The 19,775-nt window shown below is 53.5% G+C and overlaps 1 protein-coding gene across 2 annotated transcripts in view; it reads left to right on the forward strand.

Moving 5' to 3' along the window:
* The window catches only part of CLCN4 (chloride channel, voltage-sensitive 4), a 57,107-nt gene that overhangs the window by 11,085 nt on the left and 26,247 nt on the right, over nucleotides 1-19,775 (forward strand). For both annotated transcript variants that reach the window (XM_005880806.2, XM_014528834.1), the window contains 5 exons: nucleotides 8,906-9,061; nucleotides 10,249-10,348; nucleotides 13,782-13,969; nucleotides 15,820-15,942; nucleotides 19,414-19,620. In XM_005880806.2, coding sequence (XP_005880868.1) covers nucleotides 8,936-9,061; nucleotides 10,249-10,348; nucleotides 13,782-13,969; nucleotides 15,820-15,942; nucleotides 19,414-19,620 — 744 coding nt within the window. In that variant the 5' untranslated portion in view covers nucleotides 8,906-8,935. The remainder of the gene's footprint in view (nucleotides 1-8,905; nucleotides 9,062-10,248; nucleotides 10,349-13,781; nucleotides 13,970-15,819; nucleotides 15,943-19,413; nucleotides 19,621-19,775) is intronic.

Consider the following 19,775-nt stretch of genomic DNA (forward strand, 5'->3'; position numbering starts at 1 on the left):
ACAGCCCAGGTGGAGGGGGTGGAAGGCGGGCCAGGGAGGAAGCAGCAGGAGCAGGAAGTGGCCCTCCCGGCTCTGCTGGCCCCAGGCGGATTTGAATTCTCACATGTCTTTCTGCACGTCTGGTGCCTCTGAGCTCTCCTCGTGTTGGCACTTGTGACTGTGCTTGGTGCTGTGGCCCTTGGCCCTCACCCTACAGCCACCAGGGGCCCCTCTCACTGTCAGCACCTCTGGGCAGTGTCCTCCGGGGACCCCGCTTGGGTCTGGAGGAGGAGCCGGGCGGGGTGAATGGATCGTGGCCCCTCATACCCTGAAGGTGTCTGTGTTGACAAAGGCGAGACTCCCCATTCTCAGGTGAATGTGAAGTTGGTGAGGTCGCAGGCAAGGTGGGCCCCATGACCTGCCTCCTGGAGTTCATGCCACGTGTAGGCCCCGCCCACCCCGGCCCCCAGGGCTGGCCGGTGCCACCGATAGGACCCGGTGGGAGCGAGGGTGTGTGGCTTCCGGGGCTGGGTCACAAGAGACTCTACTGCTCCCACTTGTCCCTCGGGTGACTGCTCTGCGGGAAGCCAGCTGCCTCATCCCGGGGTCACCGGGCAGTCCTGCGGAGATGCAGGTGGAGCAGAGCTAAGGCCTCCCGCCAAGAGCCAGCGTGACTGGGAGCCACCAGGGAAGTGGGGCCTCCTGCCCCCGTCGAGCCTTCAGATGGCAGTAGCCAGGGCCCATGGTTTGACCATGACCTCCTGAGAGACCTCGAGACAGGAAGACCCAACCAAGTGCTTCCCACGTCCTGACCCACAGAAACCGTAAGATCACACCTGTCTAGGTGTAGCTGCTGAGTTCTGGTGCAACTTGTTACGCAGCATTGGTAGCAAATACAACTGGGAAGAGCCCGGAGTTTTCTGGGAGGGGAGGTCAGCTCCACAGGCTGTGGCTGCCGTCCCCTTGCCCCTTCTGAAGTGCCACCATTCTCCGATGGCCCCACATTTGTTCATGGTGTGTGTTTTCCCGGCGTGGGGAGGAGAGAGATTTAGGTACATTGCATGCAAGGTTTAGGTACATTGATTGCAAGTTAGGGCATATTGATGATGCCTTTGAGTGCATTGATTTTTCCAAAAAGATATTTTTATTGATTTCAGAGAGGAAGAGAAAGGGAGAGAGAGAGATAGACATAATGATGAGAATCATGGATCGGCTGCCTCTACACGCCCCCTACTGGGGATCGAGCCTGCAACCTGGGCATGTGCCCTGACTGGGGATTGAACTGTGACCTTCTGGTTCATAGGTCAACACTCAACCACTGAGCCACGCCGGCCGGGCTGAGGGCATTGATTTTAAGTAAGTGCACAACTGCCTGTGTTTCATGAAAGTGTATATCCCACGTCCATCTTCATGGCCTGGAGACTTCGGTACAGTAGCCCCCCAATACCAGTGGGGTTTGGCTGTCTGCCCGTCACTTCAAGCCCCTGGCATTTGCACGTGTGGGGTGTGGGGTGGTTTTCTATGTGGGCATCTCCCCTTTCCTCCTGCCCCCGTGGACGTGCCCCGACCTGTAGTGCCCACGTCCTCTGCCCACTGCACGCGGGCTTGCCACCCCCGGCGCCGTGGCTTTGTCAGGGCCCCGGCTTTTGACCTGAATGATTGCAGTGGGAGGTCCCGGTTGTCAGAGACGCTGGGTCAGGCATTTTACAAGAGAAAGAACTTCACGGGCACTTCCGTTGAATAATTTTCCTGTGCGCATGTGTCTCTTCCCTCTTACTGTTTCAAGCCATCTTCCTTGGCACTGGCTTAGCAGTTTGCTTAGGGCAGTGGTTCTCAACCTCCTGGCCCTTTAAATACAGTTCCTCATGTGGTGACCCAACCATAAAATTATTTTCGTTGCTACCTCATAACTGTAATGTTGCTACTGTGATGAATCGTAATGTAAATATCTGATATGCAGGATGGTCTTAGGCGACCCTGTGAAAGGGTCGTTCGACCGCTAAAAGGGTCGGGACCCACAGGTTGAGATCCGCTGGTTTATGGCATGTCCTGGTGTAGGTTTGCTGATTTTGTGAGCCCGGGTTGGTGGAGCTGCTTGTCCCTGTGGGGTTGGAGCCTAACAGTTTGACTCTGTAGGACGGGTTGCCTGTAGTAAGTGTTCTGATTCGGCAAATCCAGGTTTATTTCAGAGAAACCTCTTGAGAGAGTTAAAGGGCGTTTTTCACCAGCTTCCCTCTCACGTCCTCACGTGGATACGAACACGAAGCAGGTGGGATGGGCCTCGGCGCCTTCTCTGGCTCTTCCTTGTTTGCTCAGTTTCCCAGTTGCCACGGGTGACATTTGGGGCGGGGTCATTCCTCACGTGGCGCCGTCCTGTGCGCCGTAGGATGCTGAGCAGCGTCCCTGGCCTCCACCCACTCGATGCCAGTAGCGCCCTGTAGCTGGGACATTGCGCAGTGTCCCTGGGGCAGAACGGCCTCTGGGGGGAGCCATTGGGGTGTTTCTCTTTGGTTCCTGCTGCCTGGCTCCCGTCTCCTGCTGGTGGCGGCCGGGTTACCATCCTGGAGAGCCTTTTTAATATTTCTTTTTATTGATTTCAGAGAGGAAGGGAGAGGGAGACAGAGAGAGAAACATCCATGATGAGAGTTATTGATGGGCTGCCTCCTGCACACCCCACACTGGGGATCGAGCCCATAATCCGGGCATGTGCCCTTGACCGGGATCGAACCCGGGACCCTTCAGTCTGCAGGCCAACGCTCTATCCACTGAGCCACACCGGCCAGGGCCAGTGAGCATTTCAGGCAGCTCTTCCCGTGTGACCGGAGGCTTTCTCTCCAGCACAGCCCCCTTGACCCGGAACCTCCGGGACATCACGAGTGTGGGCGTGGGCGGGCGTGTGCTCTAAAGAATGAGGACAATACTGGAGCCAGCAGAAGTGGATGCCCCCGGGCAAGAACCACACCTGAAAACTGTACCTAAGAAGCTGCTTTTACTGACGTGCAGGCCGTCCTTTGAAGCTTCTTAAAATTGCAAAGTATCACAAACGCGCCAAAAAGTACATCACACCTAAATGCGGGGCTTCATGGATTGGAGGGGGAACATCCGTGTTGCCACCCGACATAGGAAATCATTTGTATGACCCGGTAGATGGGATCACACCCCGTGTATTCTGATGCATCTGACTGAGCCACACGGCCAGGGCCAGTGAGCATTTCAGGCAGCTCTTCCCGTGTGACCGGAGGCTTTCTCTCCAGCACAGCCCCCTTGACCCGGAACCTCCGGGACATCACGAGTGTGGGCGTGGGCGGGCGTGTGCTCTAAAGAATGAGGACAATACTGGAGCCAGCAGAAGTGGATGCCCCCGGGCAAGAACCACACCTGAAAACTGTACCTAAGAAGCTGCTTTTACTGACGTGCAGGCCGTCCTTTGAAGCTTCTTAAAATTGCAAAGTATCACAAACGCGCCAAAAAGTACATCACACCTAAATGCGGGGCTTCATGGATTGGAGGGGGAACATCCGTGTTGCCACCCGACATAGGAAATCATTTGTATGACCCGGTAGATGGGATCACACCCCGTGTATTCTGATGCATCTGACTTAGCCAACATGCTGTGCTGAAGGCTCGCCCGTTGCCAGCGCATTTGGGGCAGCACTGGAATCAGAGGGCGGGTAGGAGAAGAGAAGCCCCCGAAGGTGCCCAGCTTGTCCGGCCTTCTCCGGAGCGGAGGCGGGTTCCACGTGGGAGCAGAGGGAGAAAGCTGCGCTCCCTGCCTGTTTCTGGGCCACTCCAAGGTGCTCCAGGCGGAAGGGCTGCTTGCACAGCGCCCTCTGGTGGCTACATGGTGCAACGACACCCCCTCTGAACCCAAGGGCACCAAGGACCCGGCACCAGCAGATGTCAGCCCCTGAGCTCTGTGTCTTGTGTGAGCCACGCAGGTGGCAAGAAAGGGGGCTCTGTAAAGGCGGCTTGTATTTGTTGTTGGAGCTTCTGGCAAGTCTGGGAGAAATGAAGCTTTGGGGGTATTAGTTTTAGCTGCCATCTAGCCCAGGGCTGGCTCTGAGCTTGATGTTCCCTGGCCCCGTCCTCTCTGTTCCCCGGCCCTGTCCTCCCTGCATTGGTGTGAGATGGCAACATGGATCAGCTGCCTCCCGCACGCCCCCCACTGGGGGTGGAGCCGGCACCCGGGCATGTGCCCTGACCGGGAATCGAGCTGGTGACCTTTCAGTGCATGGGCCGAGGCACAACCAACTGAGTCACCCTGGCCAGGGCAGTTTTCACATTTCTTTTTTTTTTATTTTTTATTTTTATTTTTTAAAAATATGTTTTTATTGATTTCAGAGAGGAAGGGAGAGGAAGAGAGAAACATCAGGTTTTCACATTTCTTAATGACTGCAACACAACTGAAAGGAGGAAGTTTTGTGACAAATGAAGGGGATATGAAATTCAGATGTCAGTGTCCGTACATCAAGCGCGAGTGACACACAGGCCCAGTCACTGATTTGTGTATTGTCTCTGGCTGCTTCTATGCGACAATGGCAGAGTTGGGTCCTCCCGACGGAAGCCCCATGGCCCACAAATCTTCCAATATTTGTTACCTGGCCCTTTAAGAGAAACAGTTTGCGGTTAGAGGAGCAGAGAGAATGAATAGATGAGAACTACACTCAACAACTTGGCTGGATGCTACAACATAATGTAGAACAAAAGAACTGGGGAGCGTAACACCCCATTTCTATAAAGTTCAAAACCAGGCAAACTGAGGTCAGGAGAGTGGCTACGTGTACGGGTGGGGTAGGGCCAGGAAGGAGCCAGAAAGAGCCTGTGGGGGCTGGCCGCCTCCTGGCCTTTGATCTGGGTGCTGGTAATGTGGGCGCATTCCTTTTGCGAAAAAATGCTTGCAATGCTAACCACCAGGTAATCCAGACCGTCCCCCAGACCCAGGCCGGCCGAGGAGGTCAGAGCCGTTTCTGGAATGTAGCAAAAGCAGGCATGTTAGATTTACAACTTCTGTTTACTAAAACTGCATTTCTACAAAAACCAGGACAGGCTGAGAGATTAGAGATAACCCGGACTGGCCCTGCGCTTGAGCCCCGCTTAATCCCCGTTTCCCCGCATCTGCGTCTGTTTTCCTTTGGTCTGAGGGAGAGAAATTCCCACCGGCAGGCCTGCCTGCGGCCTTGGGCTGTTACACGGATCCCGCTGCCTGCAGCTCGCTTTTTGTAGATATTTAGCGGTCTCTTCCCAATCACACATTTCCGTCTCCACTTCTAAGTGGATTGGGGATCGAGCCCACAACCCAGGCATGTGCCCTGACCCGGAATTGAACCTCCTGGTTCATAGGTGGATGCTCAACCACTGAGCCACACCAGCCGGCCTAGGATAGCTTTTGAAGGTGTGAGATTGCCACACGGAGTATCTAAAGTTTTCATCTCACCAACTGTGGACAGGGTATTTTTTATGATTTTCTGCGTTGTGATGACTGGCATAAAGAGCTGGCAGGCCCTGGCTGGTTTGGATCAGTGGCTAGAGCAGCCGTGGGCAAACTACGGCCCGCGGGCCGGATCCGGCCCCTTTGAAATGAATAAAACTAAAAAAAAAAAAAGACCGTACCCTTTTATGTAATGATGTTTACTTTGAATTTATATTAGTTCACACAAACACTCCATCCATGCTTTTGTTCCGGCCCTCCGGTCCAGTTTAAGAACCCATTGTGGCCCTCAAGTCAAAAAGTTTGCCCACCCCTGCGATTCTGAGTCAGGGCACATGCCTGGCTTGCAGGCTCAATCCCCAGTGTGGGGCGTGCAGGAGGCAGCTGATCCATGATTCCTTCTCATTATTGTATCTCTCTCTCCCTCTCCCTTCCTCTCTGAAACCAATAAAAGTATATTTTTAAAAAAGAGCTGGCAGGGAAGGTGGCTCTGAAATTTCTGGAAAGTCCCATGGGCTTGCCCAGTATCTGGGCAGAGACAAATCGTTTTGCTTAATTACCAAACGTTTGCTGGACCCGGAGGGGGTGACGGGCTGGTACTCAGTTTCGGTCCCTGGATCATGGCCTTGGGGTCCGTCCCAGGACTTGGTGCTGGAGCCCAGGGCGCTGCGGGCCAGCGAGGGTCGGCTGAGGTTGCGCGCACGCCTCGCTAGTGGCCTTCCCGCTCGGAATAGCTGCGTTTATAGTTTATAGCTGCGTTTTGTTCTGAGGAAAGACAACAGTCTCTCATAAGGCAAATACCTTGAGGCGCTCTCAGGGAAAGACACGCGGCAGAGATCACGTTCGACTGCTTTCCAGTTGCCAAGGAGGACGCCCGGCTCATAGGCGGGTGAGGCAGGCCAGCCTCGAGGGCGGACAGGAACCTTCCAGAGAGGACAGGAAGGCCTTCGAGGTGGAGGAAATGCACACTCGAAGGCATGGGTATAGGCCCCTGGTCCCTCTCACTGGCCCGGAGGGAGCGCCTTTATGCTCGGCCACGGGGCGACCTGCTCAGAGCCCGTCCTGCATCTGGGTCTGCCAGTGGCATGCTTGCTGTCATCTCCTAGAAACCAGTTTTTCCTGTTAATCCTCACCCCAGGGTACTTTTCCCAGTGACTTTTAGAGAGAGTAGAGGGGGGAGAGAAAGAAGGAGGGAGGGAGGGAGAGAGAGAGAGAGAGAGAGAGAGAATGTGAAAGAGAGACATCAATTGGCTGCCTCCCGCACGCACCCCAACCAGGGCCAGGGACCCTGCAACCCAGGCGCGTGCCCTTGACGGGGCTTGAACCCGGGATCCTTCTGTCCATGGGCCGACGCTCTATCCACTAAGCCACACCGGCCAGGGCCACATGAAGTCTTGAACAGAATGTCCACGTCTCAGGCTCTTCCCTCTGCTGGCCGCGCCTTTGTCGGGCTCCCCCGCGGCTCAGCAGCAGCCGCCTGACGCTCCCAGCAGCGAGTTTCTTGCCACATACACCACCAGGCTCTCCCCAGCTCATTGGTGCACAAATGAGAAGGCTCTCCGCTTGCTGATGGCACCCCTGCCCTGCATGAGGGGTCGCTACTTCCTTAGGCAGCTCAGGCTCCCCTGGGTGCGCATCAGCCCGTGGAGTTTGCAGCGTGGCTGGCCCAGCCCTCCAGCTTGTCGCCTGAAAGCGGACGAGCCGCGCGGCGGGTCAATACATCAGTCGCTGCGGCCACTTGATTGCTTGTCAGGCGGTTTCCCCGCTTTGCTCCGATTTGATTCAAATGCAGTTTCACCGGGTGGCGGCGGAGCCCTCTGTGCAGACAAATACATGAAGCAGCGGGAGGGGCCGAATAGAATATTTTCATAGCTGCCCTCCGCTCTCACCCAGCACTTCTGTGGTTCGCGTCCCGTCATTCAAATGTCCATGCTCCTCGCCAAAGTGCTTTTCTTTTTCTTTTAATTTAATTTTATTGTTTAAAGTATTACCAATAGTAATTTGACCTTCCCCCGGCCTCCCCTACCCCCAGTGTCTATGTCCATTGGTTATGCTTATATGCATGCATACAAGTCCTTCGGTTGATCTCTTACCCCCCCCCTCCTCCCCTGGATAATAAAGACCATTATAAACTTTTGAACAATAATAGATACAAAGGCAGAGCTGCCTCAAACTGATTGTCAAACTGCAGCATTATCCATAAATGAGTGAGATCATGTGCTTTTCACTCTGTGCCGGACCCAGCCCATGTCTGTGAGCGCGCAGTGCTGCTGAGGGTGGGGGTGCACCCCACCCCACCCCGCCGCCAGGCCCAGTCTGGTCCCCGGGAGCCCCTGGGCCTGCAGCAGGCCTGCCGGTGCCGTGCAGTGTGGATGCAGCATCTTGGTTTGTTTGTAGTTTTTTTCCGAGGAGGGGAGCGGGAGAGCCTGGCTGGGCCTGGTCCCCAGGAAGGAGGGAGCCGTCCACTGGGCTACCCCCAGGCAGCACAGCCCCTTCGCCTGTATTTTAAGGAAAATTCAGCGTGAGCACCTGCACCCCGAGCTGCTTGCCCAGGGCAGCGGGCCGCCCGCCTGCGTGGCACTTGGCTTGTCTTCGTCTGTCTGTTCAGGCTGCCGTAAGGAAATACCCCAGCCTGGCCTGTGTCAAGGTGTGATTCCCGGTCAAGGGCATGTGCCCGGGTTGTGAGCTCGATCCCCAGTAGGGGGCGTGCAGGAGGCAGCCAGTCCATGATTCTCTCTCATCATTGAGGTTTCTATCTCTCCCTCTCCCTTCCTCTCTGAAACCAATACAAATATTTTAAAAAGCCCAGACATTTCTTTCCCACGGTCTGAGGTCAAGGTGCCAGCTGGTCCGGTGGGGACCCTCTTCCCAGTCCCAGGCCTCTGGCTGTGTCCTCACCACCTCCCAGAGGCCCTCTTCCTAACTCCCTCACATCGGGGGTTAGGGTTTCAGCCTGTGAATTTTTGCAGGTGGGGGGGACACAGACATCAAGACCAGAGCATGGCTCGTGGGCCAGGTGGTCCTGTCATTCGTCTCCTTGTCCACCCCCAGGCCAGCCCCTAGTGGGGAGGGCCAGTGCCCTCTGCCCGTTACCACGCTCCCACAGCTAGTTCAGGTGTCGCCAGCACTTCTACTCTCCCGTCGCTGCGCATCTTGGGTGTCCAGGGTGACGGCCGCGTAGGCTGCCCGCCCAGTGGTCTACTTCAGCTCCCACGAGAACCACTGAGCGGTTTGGTGACAGTGACTCGGTTGTGAGTGGATTTCCTGGTTTCCAGAACTGAGAGGAAAACATTTATTTCTCAGAAGCCACCCAGTCCAGGGTACGTTTGTTATAGCAGCTGCTGTTGACTGAGACAGACGGTGTGCGCCTGCTTATAGATACATCATCGCAGCAGATGCTAGCGGGGTACTTTCCTATATTAGAAAGTAGTGTGAGCGGGTGGTGCCGGGTGTATGCAGGCCGCCTGCCCGCGTTTTAACTGGTCTCTCCACCCCCAGGTGTGAGTAGCATGGTCACGTGCAGGAGCGATGAGCGGCTCCGGCAACCTCATGGATTTTCTGGATGAGCCATTCCCTGACGTGGGGACGTACGAGGACTTCCACACCATCGACTGGCTGAGGGAGAAGTCGCGGGACACCGACAGGCACAGAAAGGTAGGTGGCGTCATGACCGACATGTTGGAGGGGACTCCCTCACATGGCCAGGCTGTGCTTCCCTCGCACAGAGAGCGAGCTCAGGCCCACGTCCACGTGTCCTGGGTGGGCTGGGCTCTGAGGAAGGGAAGGCTGTGGGAGAGGCAGAGCTGTGGACAGGTCACTAGAATACCAGGTGCTCGCTCGGCCCGTGTGGCTCAGTGGTTGAGCATCAACCTATGAACCAGGAGGTCACGGTTCGATTCCCGGTCAGGACACATGCCCAGGTTGCAGGTTCGATCCCCAGTAGGGGGCATGCAGGAGGCAGCCGATCCATGATTCTCATCATTGATGTTTCCCTCTCTCTCCCTCTCCCTTCCTCTCTGAAATCAATAAAATATATTAAGAAAAACACCAGGTGCTTTGGGCGGGAGGCCCAGGGGCCTGGCTCTGTTGAGGGAGGAGGCAGGAGGCAGCCAGGAGCCAGGCAGGGCCATTTGGGGGAACAGTAGGGGGTGGGGAGGTGGGAGCCAGTGCCAGACACTTAGAAGAAGCAGGTAGAGGTGAAGGAGGGGAACCAGCCAAGTGGTCACAGTGAGAGGAGGGCCTGGTGGTGAGGACGGGCCGCAGCCAGATCTCCCTCCACGGAGGCGGACCTACTGTGTGTGGGCTGCCATCGGTCCCAGGGACAGTGGCTTCAGAGCAGGTGAGGAGTGACAGCCAGATGCCACCTCATGGCCCGCAATGGCGCTGACTCCACGTCTCCCTTCAGAATGGCTTGCGAATCATCAGAGCTCAAATCGCACTTAGTGAGTTTGTTTAATCAAGTGGATTTTAAAAAATATATTTTTATTGACTTCAGAGAGGAAGGGAGAGGGAGAGAGACAAACATCAACGATGAGAGTCATGGATCGGCTGCCTCCTGCACGCCCCCTACTGGGGATCGAACCCGCCACCCGGGCATGTGCTCTGACCAGGAATCGAACCGTGAGCTCCTGGTTCCTAGGTTGATGCTCAACCCCTGAGCCAGGCCGGCTGGGCTAAATGGGTTTTTGAAGCAGAAAGCCCACTCCGTCGTGTGGCAGGGAGCCGGAGGAGCACCGGGAGTGGGAAATCAGCGCTTAGTTACATGGTCCCCTGAGGGAGGTTGCAGGGGAGGAAGCGCGGACTGGAGCCGGTGCCGGATTGACCGCGTGTCTTGTTTGCAGATCACCAGCAGGAGCAAGGAGTCCGTGTGGGAGTTCATCAAGGGCCTGCTGGACGCCTGGTCGGGATGGGTGGTCATGCTGCTCATCGGGCTGCTGGCGGGTACGTGGACGGGCACCCGGGCGGAGGCGGGCGCGGGCGTTCTGAAAACAGAGCGTTTCCCTTGTATCCCATGCGGGGCAATCCGTGCTCGAACCATCCGAGAGTGAGATAGACGAGCATACAGGACACGTAAAGGCTGTCATCCGTCAGGCGAGACCCGAGGGCGGGGCTCCGGTGTGGGCATGGCAGAGCTGTGATTGGGGCGCCGGCCAGCTCTGTGCAGTCCGCAGGCGTGTGGCCACTGGCTTGTATGAAAACACACACTCTACATTCTGTGCTGCTTGCTTAGGAAGAAGGCAAAAAAGTGTGGAGAGGTTTTGGTCTCTAATAATAAAGCACCACGTGACACTGGCCCTTGCTAATACTGGGAGGCCCTGGGATGAATTGCAAACACCCCAAGACACTCAAAATAATGTGCGACACGCGTCCAGCCGGTGTGGCTCAGTGGTTGAGCGCCGAACCAGGAACCGAGAGATCGCGGTTCGATTCCCAGTCAGGGCCTGTGCCTGGGTTGTGGGCTCCATCCCCAGGAGGCAGCCGATCTGATGATGTTCTCTCTCATCAATCTTTCTCTCTCTCCCTCCCTCCCCCTTCCTCTCTCTCTAAAAGTCAACAAAAACATATTAAACTGGCCTCTAACAAAAGGCTCCATTTCCTTTATAAAAAAGTTAGACACCCCAGGAGCTAGCTGGAGCTACCCCCTGCCCGTACTCTGTTCAGACCCTCAGGGCCTCTGCGTCCGTCATTTTATAGCCCCAGCACCGGTGTCCAGAGCGAGCGGCGGACTCTGTGGAGGAGAAACCCACACTCAATATCCAGGGCGCAGCGCTCCAGGGACGCTGTTTCCTGCCACTCCTCCCTTTCAGGAGGCTGTGCGCGGTCATGTCTGGGATAAAGAGCCTGGGCGAGCTGAGGAGACCCCCTCAATACACCCCCTGCCCATCATAGCATAGAGCTATGGGTATAGCACTGACCGGACAGGGACTGTAATGTGGGCGGGATACAGCAGATGCTGTGAGAAAGACAGAACACTGCGGGGCGCAGATGGAGATTTGGGATTCCTGAGGATTTCAGTTGGATTTGTTCCCTAGACAACTGTGGGAGGGGCTCCACTGGCTTGGCCTGTCACAAAGAACCAAGGGGAGTGCTCAGGGGGGACTCCTTTCCTTGTAGTCACAGCAGCTGTTCACCCATTTCTCCCAGTCGATCCCTGTCTCCCACTGGCATGCCCAGTGAACTTGAGCTTGTGGATATAGGGTGCATCGCCACCCATTTGTTTGACTGCTTCTATGAAGACCTTTGACGGTAGACGGGGAGGGAGCTGGCTGTGAATTTTGATGTCTTTGTTTAGAACAGATTTTTAAAACCATTCACGGTGTCATTACCCTCGGCTCCTAGGAAGGAGAAATGAATAGAGAAATAAAGAAATGCAGAAGAGACGTTCTGGCATCTTGGAGTACACCGCGCAGGTTAGATGTATTGATTAATTTGAGAGCCTGATCAGGCTGTGATCGGGCTGTCTTTAACCCGATATTGACCAGTTGGCTTCACTATCCGATTTCCGCCAGTTCTTTTAAGGAGAATCACTTGGGGAATTAAAAAAAAAAATACTGCTGCTTGGGCTTCAATCAGATAGTGTATTTGGAGATGATGTCCTAGCATTGAGCAAAGACCCCCTCCACTTCCTCCTGTCCCTCCTGTGATACCAACGTGCAGCCAGGGTGAGAGCCACAGGAGAAGGGGGAGCCCCTGGTCATGTCAACAAGTGAATAGGGGAGGAAGGTAAGAATGAGCTGATACTGCCAGCGCTGAAGTGCTCTTTTGATCTGGATGTACCTTGGAAGGAAAGCCAGGAGACTGTGTCCCATTCACCTCCCTGTTGTCCAGCTGGTGGAGAGGACTCAGATGTCCCACTGCCTGGCCTGTCATCTCCTTAGTGGCATCCTGGACATTACATTCTGACTCCTGAGATGCAGAGGTCCAGGGTCTCCTCTGCCGTGCAGTTATAAGAATTCATCAGTAGATGTCGTTGTTGTATCACAAATGGAAATATCAAGAAAACATTAACGCTGCATTTACTATAAATCACCACCAGATGTCACTGTTGCTCCACGGAACGAAACATTCACAAACCATTTATTACAAATCACCACTGGGTGTCACTGTTGCTCCACGGAACAAAACATTCACAAAACATTTATGGGGAATCGCCACTGGGTGTCACAGATACTCCATTCATAGAAGGAAGCTGGAACTGCCAGCACTGTGAGAAGCAGTCAGCCAGGAAGATTGGGTGTGGGATAATATGATTATGAATGAGTGAATGGTGGCGGGATTTGGGGTGATCATTGGGTCTCACCCCTGGTTATCTGCAGGAGCCCTCCCTCACTTTCCATTTATTTTTTTTTACACTCACCTTCTTTAGGTCTTTGTTCAAACGTTATCTTTCGCTTGAGGTGTTCAGGGCACCAGAATTCTAGCCGTCCTAGCAGGCACCTTTTCTAAAAGTCCACTTCTCCCTCTCTGAGCTGCATCACGTCCACTCGCTGTATGTATGTGTGTGTGTATATGTACACATGTAACAGCCTTATTGTGGTATAATTTACATACCATACAATCTACCCAGTTAAAGTATATAATCCGGTGGTTTTTAGTGTCCTCACGGAGTTGTGCAGCCATCGCCACAGTCAATTTTAGAACATTTTCATCGGCACCCAGAGACCCTCCATGTCCTTTAGCTGTCAAGCTCCAGGGCCCGCAGCCTCCTCCCGGCCCGTCTCTCTCTGCCCGCTCTGGCCGTTACATGGACATGGAATCATACAACATGTAGGGTGCTGTGATCACCTTTTACTCAGCAGGAAGTGTTCAGGGTTTGGAATTGCTTGGAAGGATGGTAACTGTTTAACCTGGTGAGCAACTTCAGACTATTTTCCAAAGCGTTTACACCACTGGGACCTGCTCTACAGATACAATCGGGATAACATATGTATTATATAGGTATCATGTCTATCACCTCATGGTATTAGAATGTGACAGGCATGCTGATGGGTAAATGCCCGGGAAGCATGCTGAGCCCAAACTTAGGAAATCAGGAAAGCCTTCCTGCAGGAGGTGACGGAAGTGCCGGGATCTGGAAGATAAAGAGGAGATTGCCGGGTGGGGGAGGCAGTGCTTCCTGAGAGGGTGCACCTTGTTTCTGGAACCTGGAAGGGCTGGGCTCAGCAAGCTGCTGGGCCCCGGCTCGAGCTGGGTGAAGACGTGCGGGCCTCTGTCTGGCATGAGGACCCAGACCATGGCCTGTGTGTCCTTGGGCTGGGCTTGCCTTCCCGCGTCCCCAGTGCTCAGGGGACTGCCTCTGCGTGGCCCTGTGCTCTGTGTCTCCACTTTGTCCCCAGGGGCGATTCCTCTAAGAGCCTCTCGCTGTCTCTTCCAGGCACCTTGGCCGGGGTCATCGACCTGGCCGTGGACTGGATGACGGACCTGAAGGAGGGCATCTGCTTGTCCGCCTTCTGGTACAGCCACGAGCAGTGCTGCTGGACCTCCTCCGAGACCACGTTTGAGGACAGGGACAAGTGCCCGCTGTGGCAGAAGTGGTCGGAGCTGCTGGTCAATCGCTCGGAGGTGGGTTTCCGGGCCGGGTCCTGCCTGGGGGTGCCCGCCACTCAGCGGGGCTGGGGGCCACCGCTCGGCGTGGTGGGACTGTCCGTGGTGTCAGCTTTGAGTGTCTGCTAATCCGGGCTTCGCACCAGCACGACTTGGTTGTTCTAGCTCTAGTTTCAAACGTCAGTGGAAAAACCCTCCCCCACGGTTTCATGTGCACAAGACGTGTATGTTTTAGAATGGTTTTTAAATATGTTTTTATTGTTTTTTAGGGAGAGAGAGAGAGAGAGAGAGAGAGAGAGAAACATTGATGTGTGAGAGAAACATCCATTGGCTGCCTCCTGCACGCCCCGCACTGGGGATCAAGCCTGCAACCCGGGCATGTGCCCTGATGGGGAATCAAACCGTGACCTCCTGGTGCCTGAGTCAGCGTTCAATCAATTGACCCACACCCGCCAGGCAACATGTATATATTTTTAGAAATCTTGTGCTTGGCTTTATTTTACTTACCGAGAGTAGTTTGCTGAAGAAATAACACTGATTTTGATACCTCCTAATGAAGGGACAAGATGTTATCTCTAAAAAGCACACAAGTGGCCTTGGTACTCCAGCCTTTTTATGGCTTAATAACATTCCGGTGTATGGGCAGACCACTGTTTATTTAGCCCTCACCCGCTGATGAACAGGGCTCGCTTCCACTCTCGCTCTATTGTGGATGAGTTTGTTTTGGACATTTGTGTACGCGTTTTTGTGTGGATAAGTTTCCATTCCTCTTGGGTACATACCTAAGAGATCGCTGGGTCATATGGCAAGTCCGTGTTTGGCCATTTGAGGAACTGCCAGACTGTTTTCCAAAGAGATCGCTCCATGTCACAGCCCCGCCAGCAGTGCAGGAGGGTTCCGGTTTGTCCACATCCTCACCAACACTTGTTATTACCTGTTTTTGATTCCAGCCGTCCTAGCAGGCATGGGGGGAATCCCACTGTGGTGCAAGTTACCATCTTCCAATGCGTTTTAAGATCACGTCGCGTAGGAGGTTTCTGTGTGTTCTGTGCTGGGAACATCCAGACGGGGTGGGGTGGTGAACACAGACTGGGCGCTTGCCCTCATGGCCCTAGAGGTTCAGATCTGGGTAAAAATCTTAGTTTGGGCCCTGGCTGGCTTGGCTCAGTGGATAGAGCATTGGCCTGTGGACTGAAGGGTCCCAGGATTGATTCTGGTCCAGGGCACAGGCCTGGGTTGCAGGCTCGATCCCTAGTAGGGGGCATGCAGGAGGCAGCCGATCCATGATTCTGTCTCATCATTGATGTTTCTCTCTCTCCCTCTCCCTTCCTCTCTGAAATCAATAAAATACATTAAAAAAACCCACACAAAAAAACCCTCTTAAGTCAAAGGTCCCCTTAGATACATGTGTTTTGTTTTGGTTTTTTAAAAAATATATTTTTATCGATTTCAGAGAGGAAGGGAGAGGGAGAGAGAGAGAGAAACATCAATGATGAGAGAGAATCATTGATTGGTTGCCTCCTGCACACCCCACACTGGGGATTAAGCCCCCAACTGGGCATGTGCCCTGATCGGGAATCAAACCGGTGACCTTTTGGTGCATGGGACGATGCTCAACCACTGAGCCACACTGGCCGGGCTCATTCCCAGTTTCCATGGTCACTGAGCTTTCACCGGTCACAGGTCTGTGGAAACTGCTCGTGGAGCAGCCAGCAGTGTCTGTGGGTGTCGAGTAGCAGTAGCAGCAGCCGATCCAAGCAGCGCTGCCTTTTCGCTGACACAGGACCCGCTGCTGCTGTCACAGCGGAGGGTGGGACCCTCGGGTTGGCCTGGCTCACCGGTTCCTTCCTGTTTTGTGTCTTGTTCAGGGTGCCAGCGCCTACATCCTGAACTACCTGCTGTACGTCCTGTGGGCCTTGCTCTTTGCGTTCTTGGCCGTCTCCCTGGTGCGTGTGTTTGCGCCCTACGCCTGTGGCTCAGGTATCCCCGAGGTGAGTAGGGGCCGGATTTCCTCTGTGCCGATCAAGGGAACAGCAAACACTTCCGGAGCACTTGGCCAAGCACAGTTCCAAGCGTTTGACATGTATTAACTCATTTAGTCCCCACAACCGTCCTGTGAGGTAGGTCCTGTTACTCTTCATTTAACACATGAGGAACTGAAGCACAGAGAGGTTCAGTAACTTGTCCTAGACCAGTGGTCGGCAAACTGTGGCTCGGCAAACCGCGGCTCGAGAGCCACATGCGGCTCTTTGGCCCCTTGAGCGTGGCTCTTCCACAAAATACTGGCTCCTGCCCATGGGCCATGAAGTTTCAATAGCACTGTACGTGCGCGCCCGCACGTGGTATTTTGTGGAAGAGCCACACTCACGGGGCCAAAGAGCCGCATGTGGCTCTCGAGCCACGGTTTGCCGACCACGGTCCTAGGTCACTCAGCCGGCAAGCTGGCAGTTGAACTCAGGATTTATGCTCTGTACTCAGGATTCATGCGCCATTGCTTCTCAGATGCTTGAAGTCTTGTGTTTGCAAAGCATGCATAACCCTCAAAGCCCGTGGGAGCAGCTGCATTCGCCGCACATGTGCGTGTGGCACTGCAGGGGGATGTGACGTGGAAGTGGACGATAGTGGAGGCTTGTTGCGCAGAAGGTTTGCTGCTGAGTAAACTCCCTTGCCACCATTTGCTCTTGTGGTGACAAGGTCATTGCAGTTTTCACAAAACTGAATTCCACAAAAGGGCCTGCGCTGTGAGCGCGCCCTGGGAGTCAGAGTTCTAGCGTTTGCAGCACTTTCATGCAGCCGAAGCCTGAGCGGAGTGACCTCAGCCGCCAGAGGGACGCCTGAGACTAGACTTCAAACCAGCACGGCCTACTGGGCGGAATAACAATAATGGAGCTAATTCCCGAAAAGCCCGGAGAGTGAACACTTTAGCCAGGAATCCAAGCAGAGCAGTGCAGTTCTCTTTCGGGTCAGGGCTTCATCCGTGCTCCGAGGCAGTGGAGATGGCGAGTTTCAAGATGTGAGCGATTATGGCGACAGACAGGCGACACACGCTGGGCCCTGCGCCCTGCTCCCTGCTCCCTGCACCCACACCCTTCTCTGCTGCCGCAACACTGCCCGGGCCCAGGCGGTCCATGCAAAGGGCCAGAGTCAGTAAAAGGTGGTCGAGAGGAAAGCTTGACATGCCTTGTACCAGGAACGACAGAAAAAAAAAAACCCTATGTCATGCTGACTTTAAAAAATATATATATATTTTTATTGATTTCAGAGAGAAAGGGAGAGGGGATAGAAACATCCATGATGAGAGAGAATCATGGATCGGCTGCCTCCTGCACGCCCCCTACTGGGGATCGAGCCCACAACCAGGGCATGTGTCCTTGACCGGAATCAAACCTCGGACCCTTCAGTCCGCAGGCCGACGCTCTATCCACTGAGCCACACCAGCTAGGGCCACGCTGACTTTTAAATCAAATATGTTTTTATTGATTTCAGAGAGAAAGGGAGAGGGGATAGAAACATCCATGATGAGAGAGAATCATGGATCGGCTGCCTCCTGCACGCCCCCTACTGGGAATGGAGCCTGGGCATGTGCTCTTGATCAGGAATCAAACCAGCGACCTCCTGGTTCTTAGGTTGACGCTCAACCACTGAGCCACGCCGGCCCAGCTGGAAACCTTTTTAAATGCAAATTTAGAGAACACTTTTCTGTGTAAGAAATGTGCTTGTCTAAGCTCTCCAGAGCACATTTACATGTGAACATTTGCTCTTGGACTTGGGGATTTAGAGAGAACTGGGCGGGGGGTGGGGGGGGCTCTTTCTATTCTGTTTGCTTCATTATCAGAACCGCTATTGACTATGTAAGACATCATGTCCCCGAGTTGGTGTTTCATTATAAAACCTGAACACTCTCTTTCACGGATCTTTCTTTACTAGAAAGGATTTAAACTTAACCCCACTGAGTCACAAATCCGCTCCAGTTCATCTCGTGAGAGTCCTGCTTGATTTGGTCTCTGTTCATTCAGATGAAAGCAAGTGATTGGATTGTAGCATATACTGGGAACGGGTTCGCTTTCTTTAGTCCCTAATTTGATCATGACAATTTTATAAAATCATTTTAGAGAATTACAAAATACCTATTACATTGTTCAATTCACCACGTGTCACGGCTGGCGGAGGCTCAGGTAATTGAGATGTTTGTAATTTTCTAAATGGCATGATGCTCTTAAACTCTACCCTCGGGTCCAAGTCCACATTATGTAACTGACAAAGAATTAGAGATAATTTTATTCAAGGCAGCACAAAAGTACAGGACTGTGGCAGGCATAATAAAACATCCCTCAAATAAATGGATCTGAGATGCCCAGCGCGCAGGCTCAGTAGGCCAAGTACGACTAGTTAAAGGCCGGTTTAACCACCACTAGTTTGTCTGACATTAGTTAGAGGGTAGTGCAAGAAATACTACCTGTTTGTGCAGCTAAAAGACCTTCCTCGCGTTCTCTGGGAAGCGGTGCCTGAGTTCCTCACACACATGCGTGCCTGCACACTTGCTCATGATCTTTCTCCATCAATAATTCTGAGATGAAAATGGTCCATTCACACCCCTTTAAAATGTCGAGGATTGGCTCACTTCATGACCCTCCCTGAATTGGAAAAGGTGACATGATGCCTTTTATTATTATTTGTTAATCCTCACCCGAGGATATTTTTCCATTGATTTTAGGGAGAGTGGAAGGGAGAGGGAGAGACAGAGAGAAACATGGATGTGAGAGAAACACATCGACTGGTTGTCTCCTGCTCGAGCCCTGACCAGGGCCCAGGCCGGGGAGGAGCCCGCAACCCAGGTACATGCCCTTGACCGGAATGGAACCCAGGACCCTTTGGTCCACAGGCTGATGCTCTATCCACTGACCCAAACCGGCTAGGACAAGGTCTTTCAATAGTGAAAAATTAACAGTTAAAATCAATAGCTACATGTCTCTTTTCAACACAACAGAGGGTAATGTGAACAGGATAAAGTGCCACAAATAAAACGAAACCCTGGTAATTACTTATTCGGCCCTCATTATGATCTTACTACTCTAAGAATAATTAAAATTTACTATAAATTGCACTGTTTTACATTTCCATGAATATAATATAAAATTATGTTTTTTAATTTTTTCAACGATTTATTTCTTTTTTCTTTTTATAATGTATTTCTTATTGTTAATATATTATAATATCTCCCATTCCCCCCCTTCCCCCCTCCTCCAGGTCTTTACAACCCTATTGCCTGTGTCCATGGGCTGTGTCTATAAGTATATAGGATCTTTGGCTTATCTCTTCTCATTAAAATTATATGTTAATATAAATGCTGTTAATGTGAAATCATAGCTAAATCAACCCGAAAGCAGCCTCTCCCATGTGATGTAGGGGGCAGGCTCGAGCAACACCTCTCGCGCCTCCCCACGCTCCGTCCTCTGTTGCAGATAAAGACCATCCTGAGCGGCTTCATCATCAGGGGCTACTTGGGCAAGTGGACCCTGCTGATCAAGACCGTCACCCTGGTGCTGGTGGTGTCCTCGGGCCTGAGCCTCGGCAAGGAAGGGCCCCTGGTGCACGTGGCTTGTTGCTGTGGCAACTTCTTCAGCAGCCTCTTCTCCAAGTACAGCAAGAACGAGGGCAAGAGGCGCGAGGTGAGCGGGCTCAGCTTCCATCTGCCGGACAGGGCCCCCTCCAGTCTCCCCTGCACGTGCTTGTTTCCTCCTCCTCCTCCTCCTCCTTCTCCCCTCCTCCTCCTCCTTCTCTTCCTCCTTCTCCCCTCCTCCTCCTCCTCCCCTCCTCCTTCTCC

This window comes from Myotis brandtii, unplaced genomic scaffold (assembly GCF_000412655.1).
Source record: "Myotis brandtii unplaced genomic scaffold, ASM41265v1 scaffold655, whole genome shotgun sequence".
In the NCBI taxonomy this organism is placed as follows: domain Eukaryota; kingdom Metazoa; phylum Chordata; class Mammalia; order Chiroptera; family Vespertilionidae; genus Myotis; species Myotis brandtii.